Source organism: Eretmochelys imbricata, chromosome 3, assembly GCF_965152235.1.
Source record: "Eretmochelys imbricata isolate rEreImb1 chromosome 3, rEreImb1.hap1, whole genome shotgun sequence".
Classification (NCBI taxonomy): domain Eukaryota; kingdom Metazoa; phylum Chordata; order Testudines; family Cheloniidae; genus Eretmochelys; species Eretmochelys imbricata.
The window spans coordinates 90131113-90151158 of NC_135574.1; the positions used below are offsets into that span (position 1 = coordinate 90131113).

General features: G+C 42.1%; 1 protein-coding gene across 1 annotated transcript in view; it reads right to left on the reverse strand.

Annotated features, from left to right (window-relative positions):
• Positions 1-20046, reverse strand: part of ROS1 (ROS proto-oncogene 1, receptor tyrosine kinase) — a 98702-nt gene that overhangs the window by 58366 nt on the left and 20290 nt on the right. Inside the window, 9 exon segments of the mRNA XM_077812140.1 lie at positions 565-665; positions 5612-5803; positions 6734-6915; positions 10143-10253; positions 10922-11134; positions 11824-12335; positions 13196-13293; positions 14505-14689; positions 16386-16508. Coding sequence (XP_077668266.1) covers positions 565-665; positions 5612-5803; positions 6734-6915; positions 10143-10253; positions 10922-11134; positions 11824-12335; positions 13196-13293; positions 14505-14689; positions 16386-16508 — 1717 coding nt within the window.

Consider the following 20046-nt stretch of genomic DNA (forward strand, 5'->3'; position numbering starts at 1 on the left):
ACTCACTTGTGGCTTTGGCATTTGTGAATAAGGCAGCCATCTTATATTCATGGGGGTCAAAGGGACTACCATATGACTACTGCTTGCTCATGTGAGGAAGGGTTGCAGATTCCAGGGCAAGGGCAAGGAGTATTAGTTGCTGCCCTTGATATTTGAGAAATGTCAGGTTTTTAAAATGATCCAGATTCAAGATAATATGGAAAACTGTAACAACTTATTTTCTAATGTTACAAGTCCAACATGAAGATGAGTATGACCTCAACTGAATCAAGTGTCCATATCCATGCTGTTTCTATCACTATGAAAAATATGAATAACTTCCTGGTAACACAACACAGAGTTATCCGTTAGCTACAGGTGACATCAATTCTTCCTGTTTATTATTTGTTTAGCACAAACAATGTGTTCAGCATAGTACAATACACAAAAAATAAAGAGTTCCTGCCTCGAGGCAGTTACAGTCTAAAAAGCAGAAACACAGAAGAAAGGATGCAGTGAAATTCTGATTGCTCAATGTATTTGAGAGAGAGAGACACACACACACACACACACAGGTACCTTTACCTCTCTCCACAAAGTGATACTCTGTACAGATTTAGGCACAGGCTGTCTTGCACAAGCCAGTAGAGGAAGCCGTCACTGAGATCCAAGGTTAGAGCAACCACCTACAAGATAGAAAAATCCAAACAGCAAAGTGAACAAAATGAACACATCCTGGAAAAAACCCCTTCAATTCTGAAAGATATGTTGCATCATTGTTGTTTATATTATACAGCACCACGAAAAGAATGGCTCTTTACCAGAAAACAAAAATGACAAGTCTCTATCACAATGATTTTTCGGTCCAAATTAAACATAATATAAAAGGGGATAACAATAAACAATAAGTTAGTATAAATCAGTATCATTCTATTCAGGTCAGCAGAGTGACACCAATTCACAGCAGCTGAGGATTTTATATAAAGTGTTTAATTATATTTATACACATCTGCTATGTTGCGCATCCCTGTAGCACCTGAGGACCTCAGATATTACTGTAGCAGTTTATCAGTTAATTAGTGAACTGTCCATACCTAAGGTTGCATAAACACCTCTGGCATTTTAATGTACTCTGTCCAAAACAGTTTGTTGGTTTCCAATCTGAAAAGCAGTATCACTCTTTAGAGTAATATTTCACAGTCTCCGATTGTGTTTTTACAATTTGATTTTACATAGGCTATATCATTTCTGGGCAATCAAAAGAAGGGCATCTTGTACAGCGTCTGATCTCATTATTTATGGAAAATGATATGCTAATTAGTTGAAAAATGTTTAATTAAGGTTCACATTCAAAATAGCTAACTTTCAGTTAGAGCAGAGTGCCATCATTTTTATTTAGTAGTAACCTGAAAAAACATTAGAGGACTCTTCTTGGCCCTTATCCCTACTCTCACCTACACGGCAGAAAAATAAGTTGTTGTTTTTTTTAAAATTAGACCAAAAGTTCCAAACAAATCGTATAATTTCGTATCTGCAGTTAACAGCGTGTGCAATACTGTATGCACAAACAATAGAAATAAGAATCTACTGACCTGGTTTGTGAGTGAAAATAAGATTTGCATCCACAAATTAGGTAGATGAATTCTATCATATGAAACCTCAGCTAATTGTGCCTGCATGTTGTTGCAGGTACAAAATTGCAAGTGCAAAATTAGAGATAGGTTGACACCACTCTGAAATTTTGCCTCAACATTTCCCAACCTCTACTCTCTTGTCAAATAATAAATCTATCTCATTTTTTAAAGTTAAGATTTAACTATGGATGTGAATGGAGCATCCATTCTTTCACTCTTCACTAATCAGATACAAAAGATATTGGCATTAGGGAGAGAAAAACAAATGCCGTATCACGTACTTGGATCTCTGTTGGCCCGTATGCAATTCCCATCACATTCCTGTTGATATTGCATGTCAGAAAATCAAGGTTTGAATTATTGCTCTGGTAGGTTTCCTTTGTAAAAACTACTTTTGGTATGAGAGTGTGTGTAGTCAGATTAGGATTATATACATTATTCCTTTTACCTGCTCTCACGGACATGTTCTACATCAAATTTTGTCTTCCTGTCTCTCATGAGCACCGCAGTCCCACATCTATGTTCTTTAGCCATTTTGGGCTCCTCTTTTCCCCTCTCCTTCTCTTTACCACTACTACCTTCTTCCACCAATTCAGGCTTGTCCATCTCCCTCCATTAATACTTACATTAAAGCAAAGAAAAATGTGTACTATTCATATTCAAGGGTCATGCAGTAATTTAACACCTCCCCTTTCATGTGCTACAAAAATAGACAGATTTTTTCCATGGTGTGACAGACATTAATCTCTGAACATGATGTATAGTTGTTATCCTGCAATGTAACCCTATATCATAAGATGCAACATAAATTTAGCCTCTTGAAATAACCTTTGATTTACCATATGTCATGAGGCAGTACTCAACAGGGTTCTGGCACATACTGCATGCAGCATGCTTTGCTGCTCCTTTATAATTTACTGACCTCACAAGCATATTGTAAAGATTAGCTAATCAATGTTTATATGGCATTTTGAACATACTGGGCCAGATCCTCACAGCCAGTGTAAGTCAGAAGTCAACGGAGCTATGCCAAAATACACCACCTGAGGGTCTGGGTTATAAAGTGCTAAGTGCTAAGTTTTGGATAAAATAGTTAGCCATCTCAGCCCTGCACAGTGAAATACCAAATCAGAGATGTACTCCAAGATTCAGGTTTAAAGCCCAAAAGGTGAATAGTTATGGATTGTTGAAGATCTTGCAATGACCTATTTAATAGTCTATTAATTTTGTTTTTAAAAAAGCTTAGTAAATTTCAGCAAAGAATTAGTTATTCATAGAACTAAATTTACCATCTGCAGTTACAATAGCTAGAGGACAATAATAATTCTTATTGGCTGTTATATTGTTTGCATTGCGGTAACACCCAAAGGCCCCAATCACAGAAATGGCGACCGGAGTGACACGACAACAACTAAGCAGGCAGCTGCAGAGTTGTGGCAAGGGCCTTGAAGTTGAGGATGAGAAGCTTGAAGTGGATGTGGGAAGCTATTGCAACGATTCAAAGAAATGGATGATAAGGGCAGAACAAACGGAAAAGATTATTTTTAATGTAGAAATTATCAATCCTTATGCGTTAGAGCAGAAGCTGATCACCAGGGAAAAATCTGATACAGTTAGGCATGGGAAATTGACATCTTCCATTGAAGAAGTCAGCACTGGCCAGCATCCAAGGCGGGGTGTAAGGCAGTGACTGGATAGACCACTGATCCCTTGCACCATGGAAATATTTTTCTGTGTGGCAAAAACTTCTTAATTCTTCAGTATTTAGGATTATAATATGGTTGTTTTACTATTAGAATTTGCCATTTGATTTACTAGCTGAGACCTCTCACACAGAGTGGATGTAACAAAAAAGACCTATAAGATTAACTGACCTTTTGAATTGCTAGTCACTTTTGAAAGGACAAACCCATTCTGCTCAGTATTTACGTTTTACATTCTAGAAACCCTGATGGTTAGTGGTTACTCTCTATGGAGAAGAAAAATACTTTTAAAACTTTAAGGATTCCAGGAACTGTGGTGAAGGTAGCAGGAAGAAGTCAGTGGATTTGGAAACATCTGGAGTTCAAAAAGGATCTTTGATAATGAGCAGTATCTGTGTAAGACGGGGGCACATCTTGTATAATCCTAAGGAAAAACCTGTATCAGGAAGGGATGCATTTTAAAGAAAACATTTAAGATGTATGCTACAGCAGGTTGCCTTTTTTTGGTATTCTTGAACTCTTCAACGATAATTTGGCTATGACTAATCCAAGCTCTGAGAACAGGGACTTTTTCCCAAGAGAGTGATTCAGTACATGTCATGAAAGAAGACAGCTTTCAGCTGATGAATATTCATGGTGCTGGACCTAAATGAGACTGCTAGTTCGCAAAGCCTTTTCATAGAGAAAAACAGTGCATTTAAAGATTTGCCCCATATCCTGGGCTGCTCCTGAAAAGTGCCCAATGCAGCTGAGAACGGGGTTGGAAAGGTAGCTTTGAGCCAAATTTGCACTCCCCTAATCTTGGGAGTAACGAGCATGGGCCAGTCCTCTGGCTGCACTGACTGCCAGTGTCCCCCAGGATCCATTCCTACAGACAGGGTTTTCCCAGGGTATAGGGTCACAATGCCTTTCCCCCAGCTACCTCAGTGCTGAGAGAGCAGGTGACACAGAAATGGCTACTGTGGCTCCATATCAACTGACAATCCCTTCAAGAAAAAGGAATCCTCAAATGGCTGGATACATCTGCTGGGGAAATGGCAGAAAGCTGCCTTGATGCAATGGAGAATCGGGATCTTCATCTACTTTTTAGGTAACAACTTGCTATGATAAGACTAATTTGTTTGCAAGAGTCAAAACCGACCACTAGGGTAATTCTATTTTGGAACAGATGGGAAACTTTGGAGACCACGTTGTCCATCTTCTTGCTTACACACAGGTAAAATTCATGGGAGTGATAGCCTAGTTACTGGTTGTGACACAAAAGCCAAACAGTGGGTACAATGTGGGTAGAGATGGCAAAATGACTAGCAGGAAACAAGTAATACAATATTTTGCTCTAAATGTCATTTTAAACACTCAGGGCCAGGATTTCAGTGGAGCCAAGGTGATTTACACCAGCTGAGGATCTTCAGGATCTACAGTGGTCATTATTAAAATGTCAATAGTTGCCAACAGTTGCTGCTGTACAAGGCTATTTTGTACAAGGTTATTTTCATTTTTGTTGCCCTTCATTGGAGAGAGTCCAGCGAAGGGCAACAAAAATGATTAGGGGACTGGAACACATGACTTATGAGGAGAGGCTGAGGGAACTGGGATTGTTTAGTCTGCAGAAGAGAAGAGCGAGGGGGGATTTGATAGATGCTTTTAACTACCTGAAAGGTGGATCCAAGAGGATGGATCTAGACTATTCTCAGTGGTAGAAGAGGACAGGACAAGGAGTAATGATCTCAAGTGGCAGTGGGGGAGGTTTAGGTTGGATATTAGGAAAAACTTTTTCACTAGGAGGGTGGTGAAACACTGGAATGCGTTACCTAGGGAGGTGGTGGAATCCCCTTCCTTAGAAATTTTTAAGGTCAGGCTTGACAAAGCCCTGGCTGGGATGATTTAGTTGGGATTCGTCCTGCTCTGGGCAGCGGGTTGGACTAGATGGCCTCCAAAGGTCCCTTCCAACCCTGATATTCTATGATTCTATGAGATACCACAGCTCTGTCCAAATGCAAAATAGCACACATTCTATGTGATAGCAGTAGGTAAATGATCACTTTTTAATGGCAGCCACTGAAATTTAAAACTCAGTTAACACAAATATTGTTAAATACAGTTATTCAAACTTGTACCTCCATGATGATTACTCAATAAAGTAATAATTGTATGAATTAACCATTACGGTGCAAGTACAAGTTACACCAACTAACAAATTAAAGCCATATTGTTATATTTGATGTAACAAGCACTAATAGTGACTGTATCCTATGCAGCTAGACACTAAAACACTCCTTTTAAAAGATCAGTCACCTGTTTACCAGAAAACCGTGGCTGCTCTTGTAATATAAAGTAGTGCTCTCCATTCAGTCTGGTGCTTTCCACTGTGTAAGTTGTAGCCCAGTACAGATAGCCATTGATTGCATCGACCACAAGATCCTTCACCAGGAATACAACATGCACCACAACATCTGTGTGTCCTACCAGCAGTGATTTTCTGTAGATCTGGGGAGGGGAGGGTGGAGAAAATAGCGTAACACCTCACACATTATTTATCAGCCTAAGGCATCTCAATACATGTATATGACTATTTCACAGCTATTGATTTCAAGTGTTTAAAGTGTCATAAAGAATTATGCAAAATTAGTATTTAGGATCTGCTGTTAAGGGACAAAATCAAAAACTAAAACTTCTAATCCCTCTTATCGTTCCTTGTTTCACCAGCCTTCTGAGCGGATAAGAGTTCACATCCAGTTTGCACTCACTAAGCACAGCTGTAAATTAGGACGCAAGGTAGTGGAGAATCTAACCCTATGGTTCTCATTTTCAGAAGGGCCTCTAACTTTGCACTCCAGTAATTACAGGTACAATTTTATAGCACTGCATAAATTAGCACTCCATTTTTAATGCAGACCTATTTTATACAACTGAAATGGCTAAGCAACTGATTTGTGGGTGCATAGAGTGCATTTACAGTTTGGGGGCACAAAATATCAAAGTACTACATCAGAGATGACTTCTGAAAATCCACCCCTATATTTAACAAAACACCTAAAATTTGCTACACAAGGATCTAATGCAAGGATAAATATAAATGTACATCTCTTCATGAACTGAGATTCAGTTGGCAATCTTTAGCTGAGCACTAAGACTATGAAACTATTGTCAGTAGATTTTATTTGTATATTTTGCACCTGCAGTTCAGTAACCCGGCTTTAATTAATAATTATATTTTACCTCAAGCCCTTTCATAACTGGAAAGGGAAATATCTCAATGGAAAGAAAGGTGTAATTGCTACAAGTTGATCTACTATAAAAGTAAAGGGTCAACAGCAACTCAAGTTATAGGAGATAGTAAACACCTTCCCAAATATTACTGAATGATCTTTGTTATTTATTACTTTAGTTTATCCTTAGTGTAACACTCTTACATACCGTATTTGCTTTGCCAGCCCAGTACAAATACTGACCCAACCAATCAAAGGCCAATATCCTTGCTTTTCTGATGTCAGATATATGAAACTTCACAATGGCACCAGCTCGTCTGGTCAATGACCACATATGAACTTCCCCCGTTGAGTTGCTCCAGTAGAGAGTATCATTATACCAGTCCATGTCTTGAAGCAAGAAAAAGGACACTAGCAGCTATTTCTCAAATACGTCAATAAAAGTACAATTTTTCAAGAACAATTAAAAATATACAACCAACCAAGACCTTGTCTACATTAGCGGCTGCATGCAAGATGCCTGTTGCTATATGCCACTGTAAAAGGCAGGCTGCATCCACAGTGTGGTGTGTAGCTAGATGTGGCAGTGAAAGGCTCTGGCAGGGGGACGCAGTGGGGAAAAGTCTGGTGGCAGAGAGTTACCAGAGCCTTTCCCCACTGTCTCCCCCCGCCAGAGCCTTTCTCTGCTGCCGGAGCCTTCCACTGTGGTGTGGAAAGGCTTTGGCAGCAGGTAGGCAGCAGGACATTACACTGCTGAAAATAGCCGTGTAGATGGGGAAGGCACTGCTTGGGCATGTAGAGAGCTGTGTAAGGTATATACCCTGGGGTACAGGTGTGTCTTTACTCACTCAAGCTGTGCCTCACTGCCTAAACTGCTATTTATACCCATGCTAGGGGTCGTGCAGTGTCCGTCCTCTGTCTACACTTATGGCATTGTGTATACCTTAAGATTGAAACAGGTCAAACCTGCTACAAATGCAGGAACAATGTACAAAGATTGATACAGCTCAGCTCTAAAACTCAATTGATAGCGAGATCGTCATCATGATCTATCTTACGTACAGCAATCACCTTACTACACGGACCTCATTTTCATGAGTGCAGCCCCACTGATTACAATACCACTGCATTACTTTGTAACACTGGGGTTACCCAGCTGTAGAGCTTAATTCATCCCTACTGTAACTCACACTCATGGCGTTTCACCAGGGATGAATTTGGCCCAGGGAGTGCAAGGAGCTTCTGCCTCAAGACTCAGTTCAGTTCAAACTGTTTCACTGCACATTCAAGTCTAGTCAGATGTGATGTGCTGACACAGGGAAGAAAGGAGAGCAGCAGAATACAGACCCTGGACTTCAGAAAAGCAGACTTTGACTCCCTCAGGGAACTGATGGGCAGGATCCCCTGGGAGAATAACATGAGGGGGAAAGGAGTCCAGGAAAGTTGGCTGTATTTTAAAGAATCCTTATTGAGGTTACAGGGACAAACCATCCTGATGTGTAGAAAGAATAGTAAATGTGGTAGGCGACCAGCTTGGCTTATCAGTGAAATCCTTGCTTATCTTGCTGATCTTAAACACAAAAGAAGAAGCTTACGAGAAGTGGAAGATTGGACAAATGACCAGGGAAGAGTATAAAAATATTGCTCGGGGATGCAGGAGTGAAATCAGGAAGGCAAAATCACACCTGGAGTTGCAGCTAGCAAGAGATGTTAAGAGTAACAAGAAGGGTTTCTTCAGGTATGTTGGCAACAACAAGAAAGTCAAGGAAAGTGTGGGCCCCTTACTGAATGAGGGAGGCAACCTAGTGACAGAGGATGTGGAAAAAGCTAATGTACTCAATGCTTTTTTTTGCCTCTGTCTTCACAAACAAGGTCAGCTCCCAGACTACTGCACTGGGCAGCACAGCATGGGGAGGAGGTGACCAGCCCTCTGTGGAGAAAGAAGTGGTTTGGGACTATTTAGAAAAGCTGGACAAGCACAAGTCCATGGGGCCGGATGCGCTGCATCCGAGAGTGCTAAAGGAGTTGGCGGATGTGATTGCAGAGCCATTGGCCATTATCTTTGAAAACTCATGGCGATCGGGGGAAGTCCCGGACAACTGGAAAAAGGCTAATGTAGTGCCCATCTTTTAAAAAGAGAAGGAGGAGGATCCTGGGAACTACAGGCCAGTCAGCCTCACCTCAGTCCCTGGAAAAATCATGGAGCAGGTCCTCAAGGAATCAATTCTAAAGCACTTAGAGGAGAGGAAAGTGATAAGGAACAGTCAGCATGGATTCACCAAGGGCAAGTCATGCCTGACTAATCTAATTGCCTTCTATGATGAGATAACTGGCTCTGTGGATGAGGGGAAAGCGGTAGACATGTTGTTCCTTGTTGTTTAGCAAAGCTTTTGACATCATCTCCCACAGTATTCTTGCCAGCAAGTTAAAGAAGTATGGGCTGGATGAATGGACTATAAGGTGGATAGAAAGTTGGCTAGATTGTCGGGCTCAATGGGTAGTGATCAATGGCTCCATGTCTAGTTGGCAGCCGGTATCAAGTGGAGTGCCGCAAGGGTCGGTCCTCGGTCCGGTTTTTTTCAATATCTTCATAAATGATCTGGAGGATGGTGTGGATTGCACCCTCAGCAAGTTTGCAGATGACACTAAACTGGGAGGAGAGGTAGATACGCTGGAGGGTAGGGATAGGATACAGAGGGCCCTAGATAAATTAGAGGATTGGGCCAAAAGAAATCTGATGAGGTTCAACAAGGACAAGTGCAGAGTCCTGCACTTAGGACGGAAGAATCCCATGCACCGCTACAGACTAGGGACCGAATGGCTCGGCAGCAGTTCGGCAGAAAAGGACCTAGGGGTTACAGTGGACGAGAAGCTGGATATGAGTCAACAGTGTGCCCTTGTTGCCAAGAAGGCCAATGGCATTTTGGAATGTATATGTAGGGGCATTGACAGCAGATCGAGGGACGTGATCGTCCCCCTCTATTCGACATTGGTGAGGCCTCATCTGGAGTACTGTGTCCAGTTTTGGGCCCCACACTACAAGAAGGATGTGGAAAAATTGGAAAGAGTCCAGCGGAGGGCAACAAAAATGATTAGGGGACTGGAACACACGACTTATGAGGAGAGGCTGAGGGAACTGGGATTGTTTAGTCTGCAGAAGAGAAGAATGAGGGGGTATTTGATAGCTGCTTTCAACTACCTGAAAGGGGATTCCAAAGGGGATGGATCTAGACTGTTCTCAGTGGTAGCTGATGACAGAACAAGGAGTAATGGTCTCAAGTTGCAGTGGGGGAGGTTTAGGTTGGATATTAGGAAAAACTTTTTCACTAGGAGGGTGGTGAAACACTGGAATGCGTTAGCTAGGGAGGTGGTGGAATCTCCTTCCTTAGATATTTTTAAGGTCAGGCTTGACAAAACCCTGGCTGGGATGATTTAGTTGGGGATTGGTCCTGCTTTGAGTAGGGGGTTGGACTAGATGACCCTCCTGAGGTCCCTTCCCTCCCTGATATTCTATGATTCTATGATTCTCGTCTTTCACTGCCTTTCATACACTGTCAGGAGCTCTGATCAATGCAGACAGGTCCGCTACAGGAACACTCAGCCTGGACAGTATTTACCTGAGACATTTCTTATATTAGGAGAGAAAAATTCTCCTGGCCCCAAACTATCCAACGGCTGCTTCCAAAGTCCGTCGTCCCCCACAGCCAAGATATAAGGTTCTTCTTCAACTGAGAAACAATGAAAAAGTTGTAACTATGCATTATTCCTGTTCCAGCAACCAGTATCAGAGGCGCATTGTGCTAAGGGCTGTACAAAAACTTAGTAAGAACCAGCCTCTGCCCCTAGGAACTGTAAATCTCAATATGCAAGAGAGACAAAGGCTGACAAAAAAGAAGTATGTGACACCCATATTTAGATGGGGAATGGAGGCACAGAGAGATTAAGTGCCTTGCCCAATGCCCAAAATCTGTGGTGAAGCCAGGAACTGATCCCAGACCTCCTGAGCCTCACTCTTAACTACGAATCCCTCCTTTCCTTTCCACATATGTTATTCTACATAAACTACGTTTAAATAAATATTTCAACAGTGTACATGTTACAGCCATTGTACACATGCTTGTCGAGGGCCTTTTGCATTTCCCCAGCAAGCCACTCTCTCCCATTCATTACATGGTGATGGGGATACTCAACTGTTTCTGACGGTGCGCCCATGCTCAGCCACCTGCCACTGGTGGTCTTCAGATGCCACCTTTGCCACTTTAAAGGAGGTCCCAGCTGCTCGTGTCACTTCAAAGGAAGTACTATGTGGAAAGTAGGCACAGCAGAGGATTGAACCCCTGGTGGAGAGTATGCACAGGACAAGTTTCTCCTTACTGCTCAATAAAGTAGTTCTTACCTTCTTTTAAAGTGGTGCCCCTAAAAGACTCTGTCCAGGGTCCTTCTCCAGCAGGAGATAGAGCTCTCACTGACACCTCGTATGTTGTGGAGTAGGTCAGCCCTTTCATTGTAAGCCTAGTGTCACTGATACTGGAGACAACCCGATCCTCATCAGCACCATGTTGGCCTGATACCTTCACAATGTAAGTCCAGTTCTGCCAGGCGGAAGGACCTGAATGGCGCAGACAATCACATTATTGGACAAGAAACTACTTCAACAGAAGCCAGGAAAACTGCAGTTTTAGAGACCCATTTCAAAGCACTCAATATCAGAGATATCAGCCAGGGAGAAAATTAAAAACGAGTACAGCTTTCGTCCCTGGTGCCGTGGGGACAGCATGCCCTTCCCAACAACCTAACCGGGAGTGACCGGCAATCTCCACAGCACTAGCTGTGCTTCACGCACCACGGTACAAACACACTTGCATGTGTGGTAGAGCTGAGAGCAGACTTTGCCAGCCAGCAGCCACCATGTGTGACTCTCCGTAGATGTGTGACAGGACTGTGATAGCAGCAGTCAACACTGCAGTCATTACACACCGTGATTTAAGATGCAGCCTTTTTTAAACCCTGCAAGACAGAAAGACTGTGAGTGACTCACTCAAGTAAGCCTCCATTAATTTGGCCAGGTGTGTTCTTTATTTTATCAGCAAATCTTTGCTTAAAATTTTGGCAGCTTTATCATAAACTATTGGGCCTGGTTTTTCTCTCGCACCTGTTTCATATTGATGTAACTCCACAGATTTCAGTAGAGTCACTTCTGATTTACACCAGTGTTAGGGAAAGGAAAATCAGGAAGATCTTTCCATTAAGTACACTTGAACGTGGACTGGACCTGTAGGATGGAGTAATTGAACTTACTGGTTCCAATAGTAGGTTCAGGTGGTCTCCAGCAGACCACAGCTTGGTCTGATCCAAACAGCACTGTGACAAGCTGGGGATGAGTTGGCAAAGGATAAGGCTGCGTTGCCGCACCATAAGAAAGCAAGTTGTTGTATCCAAAATAATCGGCCTGGGTAAAATCGCAATCCACCACAAATTCATTAAAGGCTTTGATCCCAGTTGGAGACAACTCCTCACGGAAAACTGCCCTGCCGTCTGTGACAACGAAAGTATTATTCTCATAAACAAAGCTCTCTATGTCTCTAAATGAAACTTGAGGTCGCAGGATATTAAATTCTGAGCCATCCAGAAAACCAGACACAAAGGATTGATTGATTTTGTTGAAGTAAATTAGTCTTTTGGACTGGAAGTTTATCACAAAGTCTTTCAGAGTGTCGCTTCTCACAATTGGCAAAGCTTCAGGGACCTGACCAGGATAGACTGGGAGGTTTGCCCTGTAAATTCCATCCTCCAGCAGATAAAAGATATACCTAGCAATGGAACAAAACAGCCCACAGTAGTTACACCATAGAACACAGTGTAGATGAGTCACTGATATTTTAGTGGTCTATTGGCTCAGAGACACACCTGTCCTTCTAAAAAAATATGGGGAAATTATTTTGGTTCATATTTATTTATATCCTAAGAGAATTAAATACAAGAAGCCCAATTCTCAGCCAATATAAAATAAAACTACATTGATTTACATTGGCTGAGGGTCTGGCCCCTGATTTATATAAGAAAAACTTAGCAAAACTTGACAACAGTCAACCTGGTATGCTGAGCCTATCATGCTGATCAATATTGCCTTCTTGTTTCCTTGTGCTCCCACCCCCCTCTGTTGGTAACCATCTGTTGTCTTTTGTCTTATACTTAAATTATAAGCCCATTGGGGCAGGACTGTCTTTTGTTGTGGTTGTACAGTGCCTAGCACAATGGGGTCCTGATCCACAACTAGAGCTCCTAGGTGATAACAGTTATACAAATAATAATGAGAAGAATAATGAAAAGAGCACTCATATAATAGCTCCAATGTTAGACACAGATATTTAAAATTCAAACAATTGTTTTGATGAAAGAATTCAATGTCTTTAAAAAAAAATACAATGCCTCCAAAGCCTTCACACATTGGAAAGACTTCATACCCTGAAACAAATCGAACATGGTGAGGAGTGAGCAAGCTGAAGAACAACAGAGGAGCAAACTTGGCAGTCTGTACGACTGGGGCAGGGGACGGTGTGGGGACGGTTTCTGAAGAAGTTAGTAACTGGATAGCTAACCAAGTGAAGATGATTGCTGAAAAGATCAACAGCACATCTGACACCAAGTCATCAAAGGAGAAAAAACTTACCCATTATATGGATCAGCTACAATTTTCTTAGGGGAGGTAATGGAAGGAAAAGTGATATCTTCAGCTACAGTGCAGTTCTCTAAATTACAGACACATACCTAGGGAATCAGAATAAATAGAAAGGCTCTTGGGTATCAGTAGGATGTTTACTGATGAGCAGCAACATGACCTGAGCATCCTACAGGGAACCACAGAGACAGACACTAACCTAAGGTACTTCCAAGCACCTGCATTTCCAGTCATTCAATTACAAGGCTTGCTCACTGTGCCAAGCCTGAATGCATCCATTAATGCTTACCATGAAGGAACTGTCCATTCGCTTTGCACTTACCTTGCTGTCTCCAAGCTGGAGAAGGTCCAGATTTTGGGGTCCAGCCAAGCTATGCTTTTAGCAGGACCTGACAGGGGCGGGGAAGAGGTGGTTTACAACTACCTTTGTGCTGATCCTGTGAGCAGCCTGGGACATGAGTTTGTCCTCATAACTTTTTTAACTTACCTTAGCTGCAATGGACTCCTACAGCCATTGTTTTAACCTAGGGCTACCAGAGTGCAGACATCTCTGGCCACATCTCATCCTGTACCTATAAGCACCCTGGGCAATAAGTGGAGAGTGGAGTGGCATGGCACTGGCACAAGGAATCCCTGTTTATGGCAGCTTTCTCACCCTTTGTCTCATATGCATGAGAGGAGCAAAGGAGCCAACCAAGACCTCACCACTAAAGTTATTAAAGTTTCAAGACTGAATAATTAAATGCAGGGCTGCCATCTATTTTTTCTCTCAGGACAAAACAGCTGTGATCCTGCATCACTTTCATCATCACAAGAAAATGCTGAGCACTTCAATCTCTCGTATCACTTTCATTCTATTTGTTAACTAACTACTTCTCGCAAGAGCCCTGCAAGGTACAGTAAGAAAGCACTGTACGCATGAGGAACTGAGATCTAAAGGTTAAACGACTTGCCACCGAAGGCATGAGCCACGAGTGGAGTCAGTCTCGGAAATGACATGACTTTTTCTTTCATGAGGATAAGAATTAGCTAAGAAGCTGGAATTCTAAGACGTCAGTTTACTTTTAACGTGACCGGAGTTGCCTATAGACCCCAGTAGAGGCAGATGTTACTATTTTGTTCTATTCCTTTGACCAAAAAAAAAAAAAGATCACATTAAAAATAAAAACATTATAATAATCAACCGTATGCCATACACCCCTACCATAACCCCTGAGCTCTTTATTGCTATATATATAAAATAGGGCACACATGCGTAGCTCATGAGTATTAAGAAAATAATTAAGCTCCGGGGCCCAACCTTTCCATTCATGACAAAGTACATCCGCTGGTAAAGCCAGTCGACTGAGATTGATGTAATTTTCCCTGGGCCTGCATAAAAGAGCTTTAAATCGGACACCTCAGACATGCTGGCAGCTCCTTTCACCCAGATCAAATTTCCCTCTGAGAAATAGACAACCTGCTGGTAAATATTCACAGAAATCCCTAGAAATAGCAAAACAACACACATACACAAGGTTAATATGAGAAACACATTTAGATTTTTCATTACTTTTTAAAAATAAGGTCATAGAATGCGGTGAGCAGCTCTCAGTCTGAACCCTTACATGACCTGAAAAAATATTAAACATTTCTCTCCCCCATTTCTAGTATTTATTCCCATACTATACAATATTTCCCACAATCCTTGAAAGGGGCACGATTGTACACAACGGCCCTTAGAATTGACACTACAGTGGGCTCTGCAGAAAACCAATGAACAGATTAGCTAGAAAGACAAAATTAGTGGGTAGACAGACCAATCGACAGCAATTCACCCTACCTGGGGCCCAAAGACACAATTTGCATCTCACCACACAAAGCACAATTCACTCTGCTCCAAGGTGGGGGCTCATCCCCTGAGAGAGAACTACCGGTCTCTGCACCACCACCATGTGATGGGCGATTACTGCAGCCTGAGGCAGCTTTCATTTCTGCTGGGTACAGCATCCCAAGGAGCCCTGTTGGCACCGGTGTTAGGATAGGAGCCCAGATACCTGTCTTATGTCGCATGCCCAGACAAAGCATCAGTGGACACACGGGTGTTACAGCAACGTGCAGCTATAAACAATATGGCTCCGCTCTAAACAGTTATGCTACCGTGCACAGACTAACCCATGATTGCTTAGCTCCTGGTTAACCAGCAGTGACGACAACGTAGCCATATACTGCTGAGGCAGAAGGGCTGAACCAGCACATTCTCCAGCTCTCCTGGCCACATCCTTTCCCCAGTAGTGCTGACCGTTTCTAGGTGGTGCAGGCCCCTTCATGCATTCCACCAGGTCAAGGGAGGCTGTGGCCATTTTTCTCTCCCTCTATCTACACACACCCCTAAAGGACATTCTTCTGCCAGAAATCAGAATAAACCAGGAGTGAAACTGGCCCAATATGTCGATAGCCCTGAGAGCACACTCCCCTCTACTGTCTTCCTTTCTGGTTATGGCTCAGTGAACATCAGAAAGTTCAGAGATTTCATTTGCAAAGGCACAACATCTTCAGCTGTTGAGCTGTACCTACACCTGACCATTGTGAGATTTCTCTCTCTCCTGGTTCCTCCTTCTTCACTGAGTCCCTCACTGCCTAACAAGCCTGCCACCCATAGCAAACCTCTCTCCACATTGCAGTATATCTCACCCACCAGATTTCTTTTTTGCCTCTCTTTCCACACTTTCATTCAACAGATTCCTAGTGCCCCTTGAACTCCTTCAATACATACAGTTGGTATCTAAAATCATTTCAAATGTCTGGGTAAAACCGGTAAGAGTTTGAGATCACCCACATTGCTACAAAGAGGAGACTGCAGCTGCATGGAGGAGTGGTGGTCTTGTAGTTATAAGGCATGAGACTGGGATTCAAGAGATCTTACCAAAGATCTCTTGGGTGACCTTGGGAAAACCACTTAATCTCCCAAAGATAACATTTTCAAAAGCACTCAAGTGAGTTTGGATTTTGTTCTACTGACTTGCAATGAGACTTATGCTCCTAAGTGCCCAAGTCACTTTTGATAGGCTGTTTTGTTAACTCTGCACTTTGACGCAGACAAGCTTCCTACCTCACACTGGTGTTTGGGAGGCACTTGCATAATGCAGTAGTGGGAGCTGTATCAATACCTATGGTGGAGAGAGAAAGAGAGAGAACTGACCTGTAATATTGTGGTGTGTGATGTCATTCTGAAGGCATTGTGCGACTTCCAAGAAAGATTCCGTGGATCTCTTTCTTAGAGATTGGTTTCTGGCTAGAAAGAGCCATTTCACTTTTTCCTTAACTGACAATTAAAAAGACAATTTTAAAATCAAGCTAGAAGACAGAAATGAAAATCAGAGGGCAATTTTCCTAACTTGTACATCATTAATCCACAATTCACCATTTGCATTCCCACACACATCCACAGACACAAGGCAGTCCACCACCACATCCAGCAAAAACATAATTCCTGAGTGCTGCAATGATATGCAAAATTACTAAGGCTAGACAACTTTTGCGAAATATATACTTTCCTGCTACGCAGCTTATCATCACTATTTAAGTGATTCACAGGGGACAAAAGGCGTTTGGCCACATAAATCGTATGTGGGGCCCAATCCAGAAGGTGCCCTATGAGCACACCTACTGGATTGGTCCCTTCAGGAGAGTTCACACAAAACAGCCGGGACGGGGAGAACCCGCCTCATAACTTTTAGCCCAGTGGTTAGGCTACAGACTTGGAATGTGGAAGACCCCTGTTCAAGTCCCCCCTCTGCCTGAGGAGGAACAGGGCTTTGAACAGGGATCTGCAACCATCCCTAACCATTGGGCTATGAGATATTTTGATGTGGGACTCCATCAGTCTCTCCTGTTGAAGCTGTTAACTGTGGATAAATAATTAAAGAGTCATTGGAGCAGGAGGGACTGGACCCTGCAGTGGAAGTTTATGTTCAACTGGTTATCTACCATGACCCCCCAAGTCCTTTTCAGAGTAACAGATTTCCAGGATACAGTCCCCTAGCTTATAGAAACAACATACATTCTTTATTACTAGATGTACAACTTTGGATTTATCTGTGATATAACACATGTTGTTCAAATGAGCTCACCTTACCTAGCAACCCAGGAGAGTGAGACAGGAACTTGGGAGAGAAAGGGAAATGAGGTTCTTGCTGGGGAAAATATTGTGATGAAAACTATGATCTTCAGCTAGATCAGAAGCAGTGGGTGAAATAAGGAACAAAGATCTTGGGTTTGATTTGCCACTGTGTTAACCTAGTTTTACACTGGTATAATTTAATTCATTTCAAAACTAGGGTAACACAGGGGAAATCAGGCCCCATGCCTTCATGTACAGGTAAATTCTGTCTTCCAGTACAGGAAATGTTGCCTAGTGATTAGAGAAGGGGAAGAGCAGGGACAGCAATTGCACCTGGCTTCTGTGTTGGGAGCAGGGAGGAAGCAATTTCCTTCTCTGTGAGATTTATATAGCAACTATCACTGTTATATGTAAGCACTACACAAAATTGCCCAAAAGTCCAAAATGGAGGTTTTTTTCCTCTCTCCAGTCTTCCAGAGCAGAGGAGAATGGCTTTGTGATTGCAGGGTTTGTAGTTTGGTTTGTTTGCATCTTTCAGAATTGTTATTATAATATTTTTAAAGAGTATCAGTTCTGTGGGCTGTATCAAATGGCGTGTTTTGAAGTTTGATCTGAATGCAGTCAGACTTGGACTCAGTCTGATTCCTTCTGGCAAAGAGTTCCATAACCAGCATCCCAACTCTAAGAATGCTCTCTTCCCACTGCTTGGTATTTGGAACCTGGACCTATTCAGCTACATCATCCCCCAGGAACACAGTCCTCTCAGGTAGTTTTGAAGGGAAAGGCAGCCTTTGTGGTGGTTAAACCCCTATACTTCTGCCCCATACCTATATACCTGCACAATGGCCAGACACAATCTTTTTAAAGTATGGGATTCAAATCCTAAGTACTCAGAGATCTTCCTTTATGTAACAAAAACCACTGAGGTCACATACAGGGTGCTTGTCACTCGCTGTTCAATGCCTCTAGGAAGGTCAGGAATTGCCATTGCAGGGCATCACCTGCTGCAGGTGAATGAGTTACCGGCTATGTTGGGCCCTGGGTGTGGGGCGAATTGGGCAGGAGAAGCTAGAGGAAGCCCCCTAGTGGATGCCCAGGCCCCTCACAAGGGTTTGGGACAGACTCATGGCTGGCAGCACCAAAAACCATTCTGTATTTGACATAGGCTTGAAGAGGTCCAAGTTATATCATCATGCAAATCATATACATATTGTTAGAATTCAGATACGCAAATGGACAAACTACAGTCTGATGTGGCAGCTACTGAGGGTTTGTTTAACACTAGAAATTTTTTTAATTAAAATTAATTGGTTGTCACTTAACTCAAGTTAACCAAACCATTGGTGCATCCTAACCTGGAGACTCCACAAATGCTGGTTCCAGGACACACATTTTTGTGATCAGGTCTCAGTTAACCCTAGAACAAACGTTAGTGAAGTGTCCAGTCCAGCATGTACCAGTGTGTTAGCCAACTTGAGTCAACTGGCAATCAACTAACATGAGTTTAAAAAGCACTAATGTAGACACAGCTTCAGTGTCTGCAACCCACAGAAAGTGGATGGTGGGTGAGGATACAGGAACAGAGTTAAGGCTACTGTTGTAACCTTCATGGAAAATTTCCTGAGTTTCTAGCATTTAGTTTTTTTAAGTTTGGTAACAATGCTTTTATGCCCATCCATAACTCTATCTTAATATATTTCTCCCTGGGAATAAATTAATATTTGTAAAATACCTTACGAGACTCAGATAGATAGGTGGCTATAATGTATTGTTTTTTGTATAGTGAAATGCCATTAGTGGGGGGGAAAGAACAAAGGAAGAGAAATAGCAAAAAAAAAAAGGGTATGATCTGATGTTGTTTTGCATGAGATCATTCAGGAATTTTTTACTTGAAAGTCTAATGTGAAATTTGTTTGTGACGCTTGGTCAGAAAGGGTTAAGCATCCTGCAGGATAAATGACTCACATTCAACCCTTAAAGACATATTGGTAGATAATGTTTGTGGTTTTGTGTGTTTACATATATAATGGTAGAGGTTAACAATGTAATCAAACAGTCCCTGTCTATACTGTATTCTATTAATTCAGAGATCAAAAGGATATCTTAACATTTAAATGAACTGTGAACATAAGATATCGCTGTATTCATCTCTCTTTGAAATGTATAGCAAATCACCTGAGAATGATGGAAAATGAACAATTGCCTTATGTTAATCTGTGTAGATAATTACTGGTGATGCTTAGGAAATGGGTCCACTTCAAAGTCCCCATAAGTGCCTATTGTTCACCTAAGAACTGTCACAAGAGGGCCTAAAACTGTATATAAGACCCTTGGGGCCTGATCCTGTCATCTCAATCTGCTTGAGGCTTCATGCAAGGGAAGCTCAAGCCATAGGGCTGAGATCCCAGTTCTGACTGGACCACCCTGAATATAAATATTGGACTATAACCTATGAACTAATTTTGTGACTACAAAGCTCACCATCTCTGCTATGAATCTGAACCTCAAGAATTGTACTCATGTCTGAATTGGTGATCTTTTAACCAATACTCACTCTTTTCTTTTTTAATAAATTTTTGTTTAGTTAATAAGAATTAGCTGTAAGCGTGTATTTGGGTAAGATCTGGAATATTCATTAACCTGGGAGGTAATGTCCGATCCTTTGGGATTGGTAGAACTTTTTTATATGATGAATAAGGTTTTCAGTAATCCTCATCGTGTCTGACTTGGGTATCAGGGT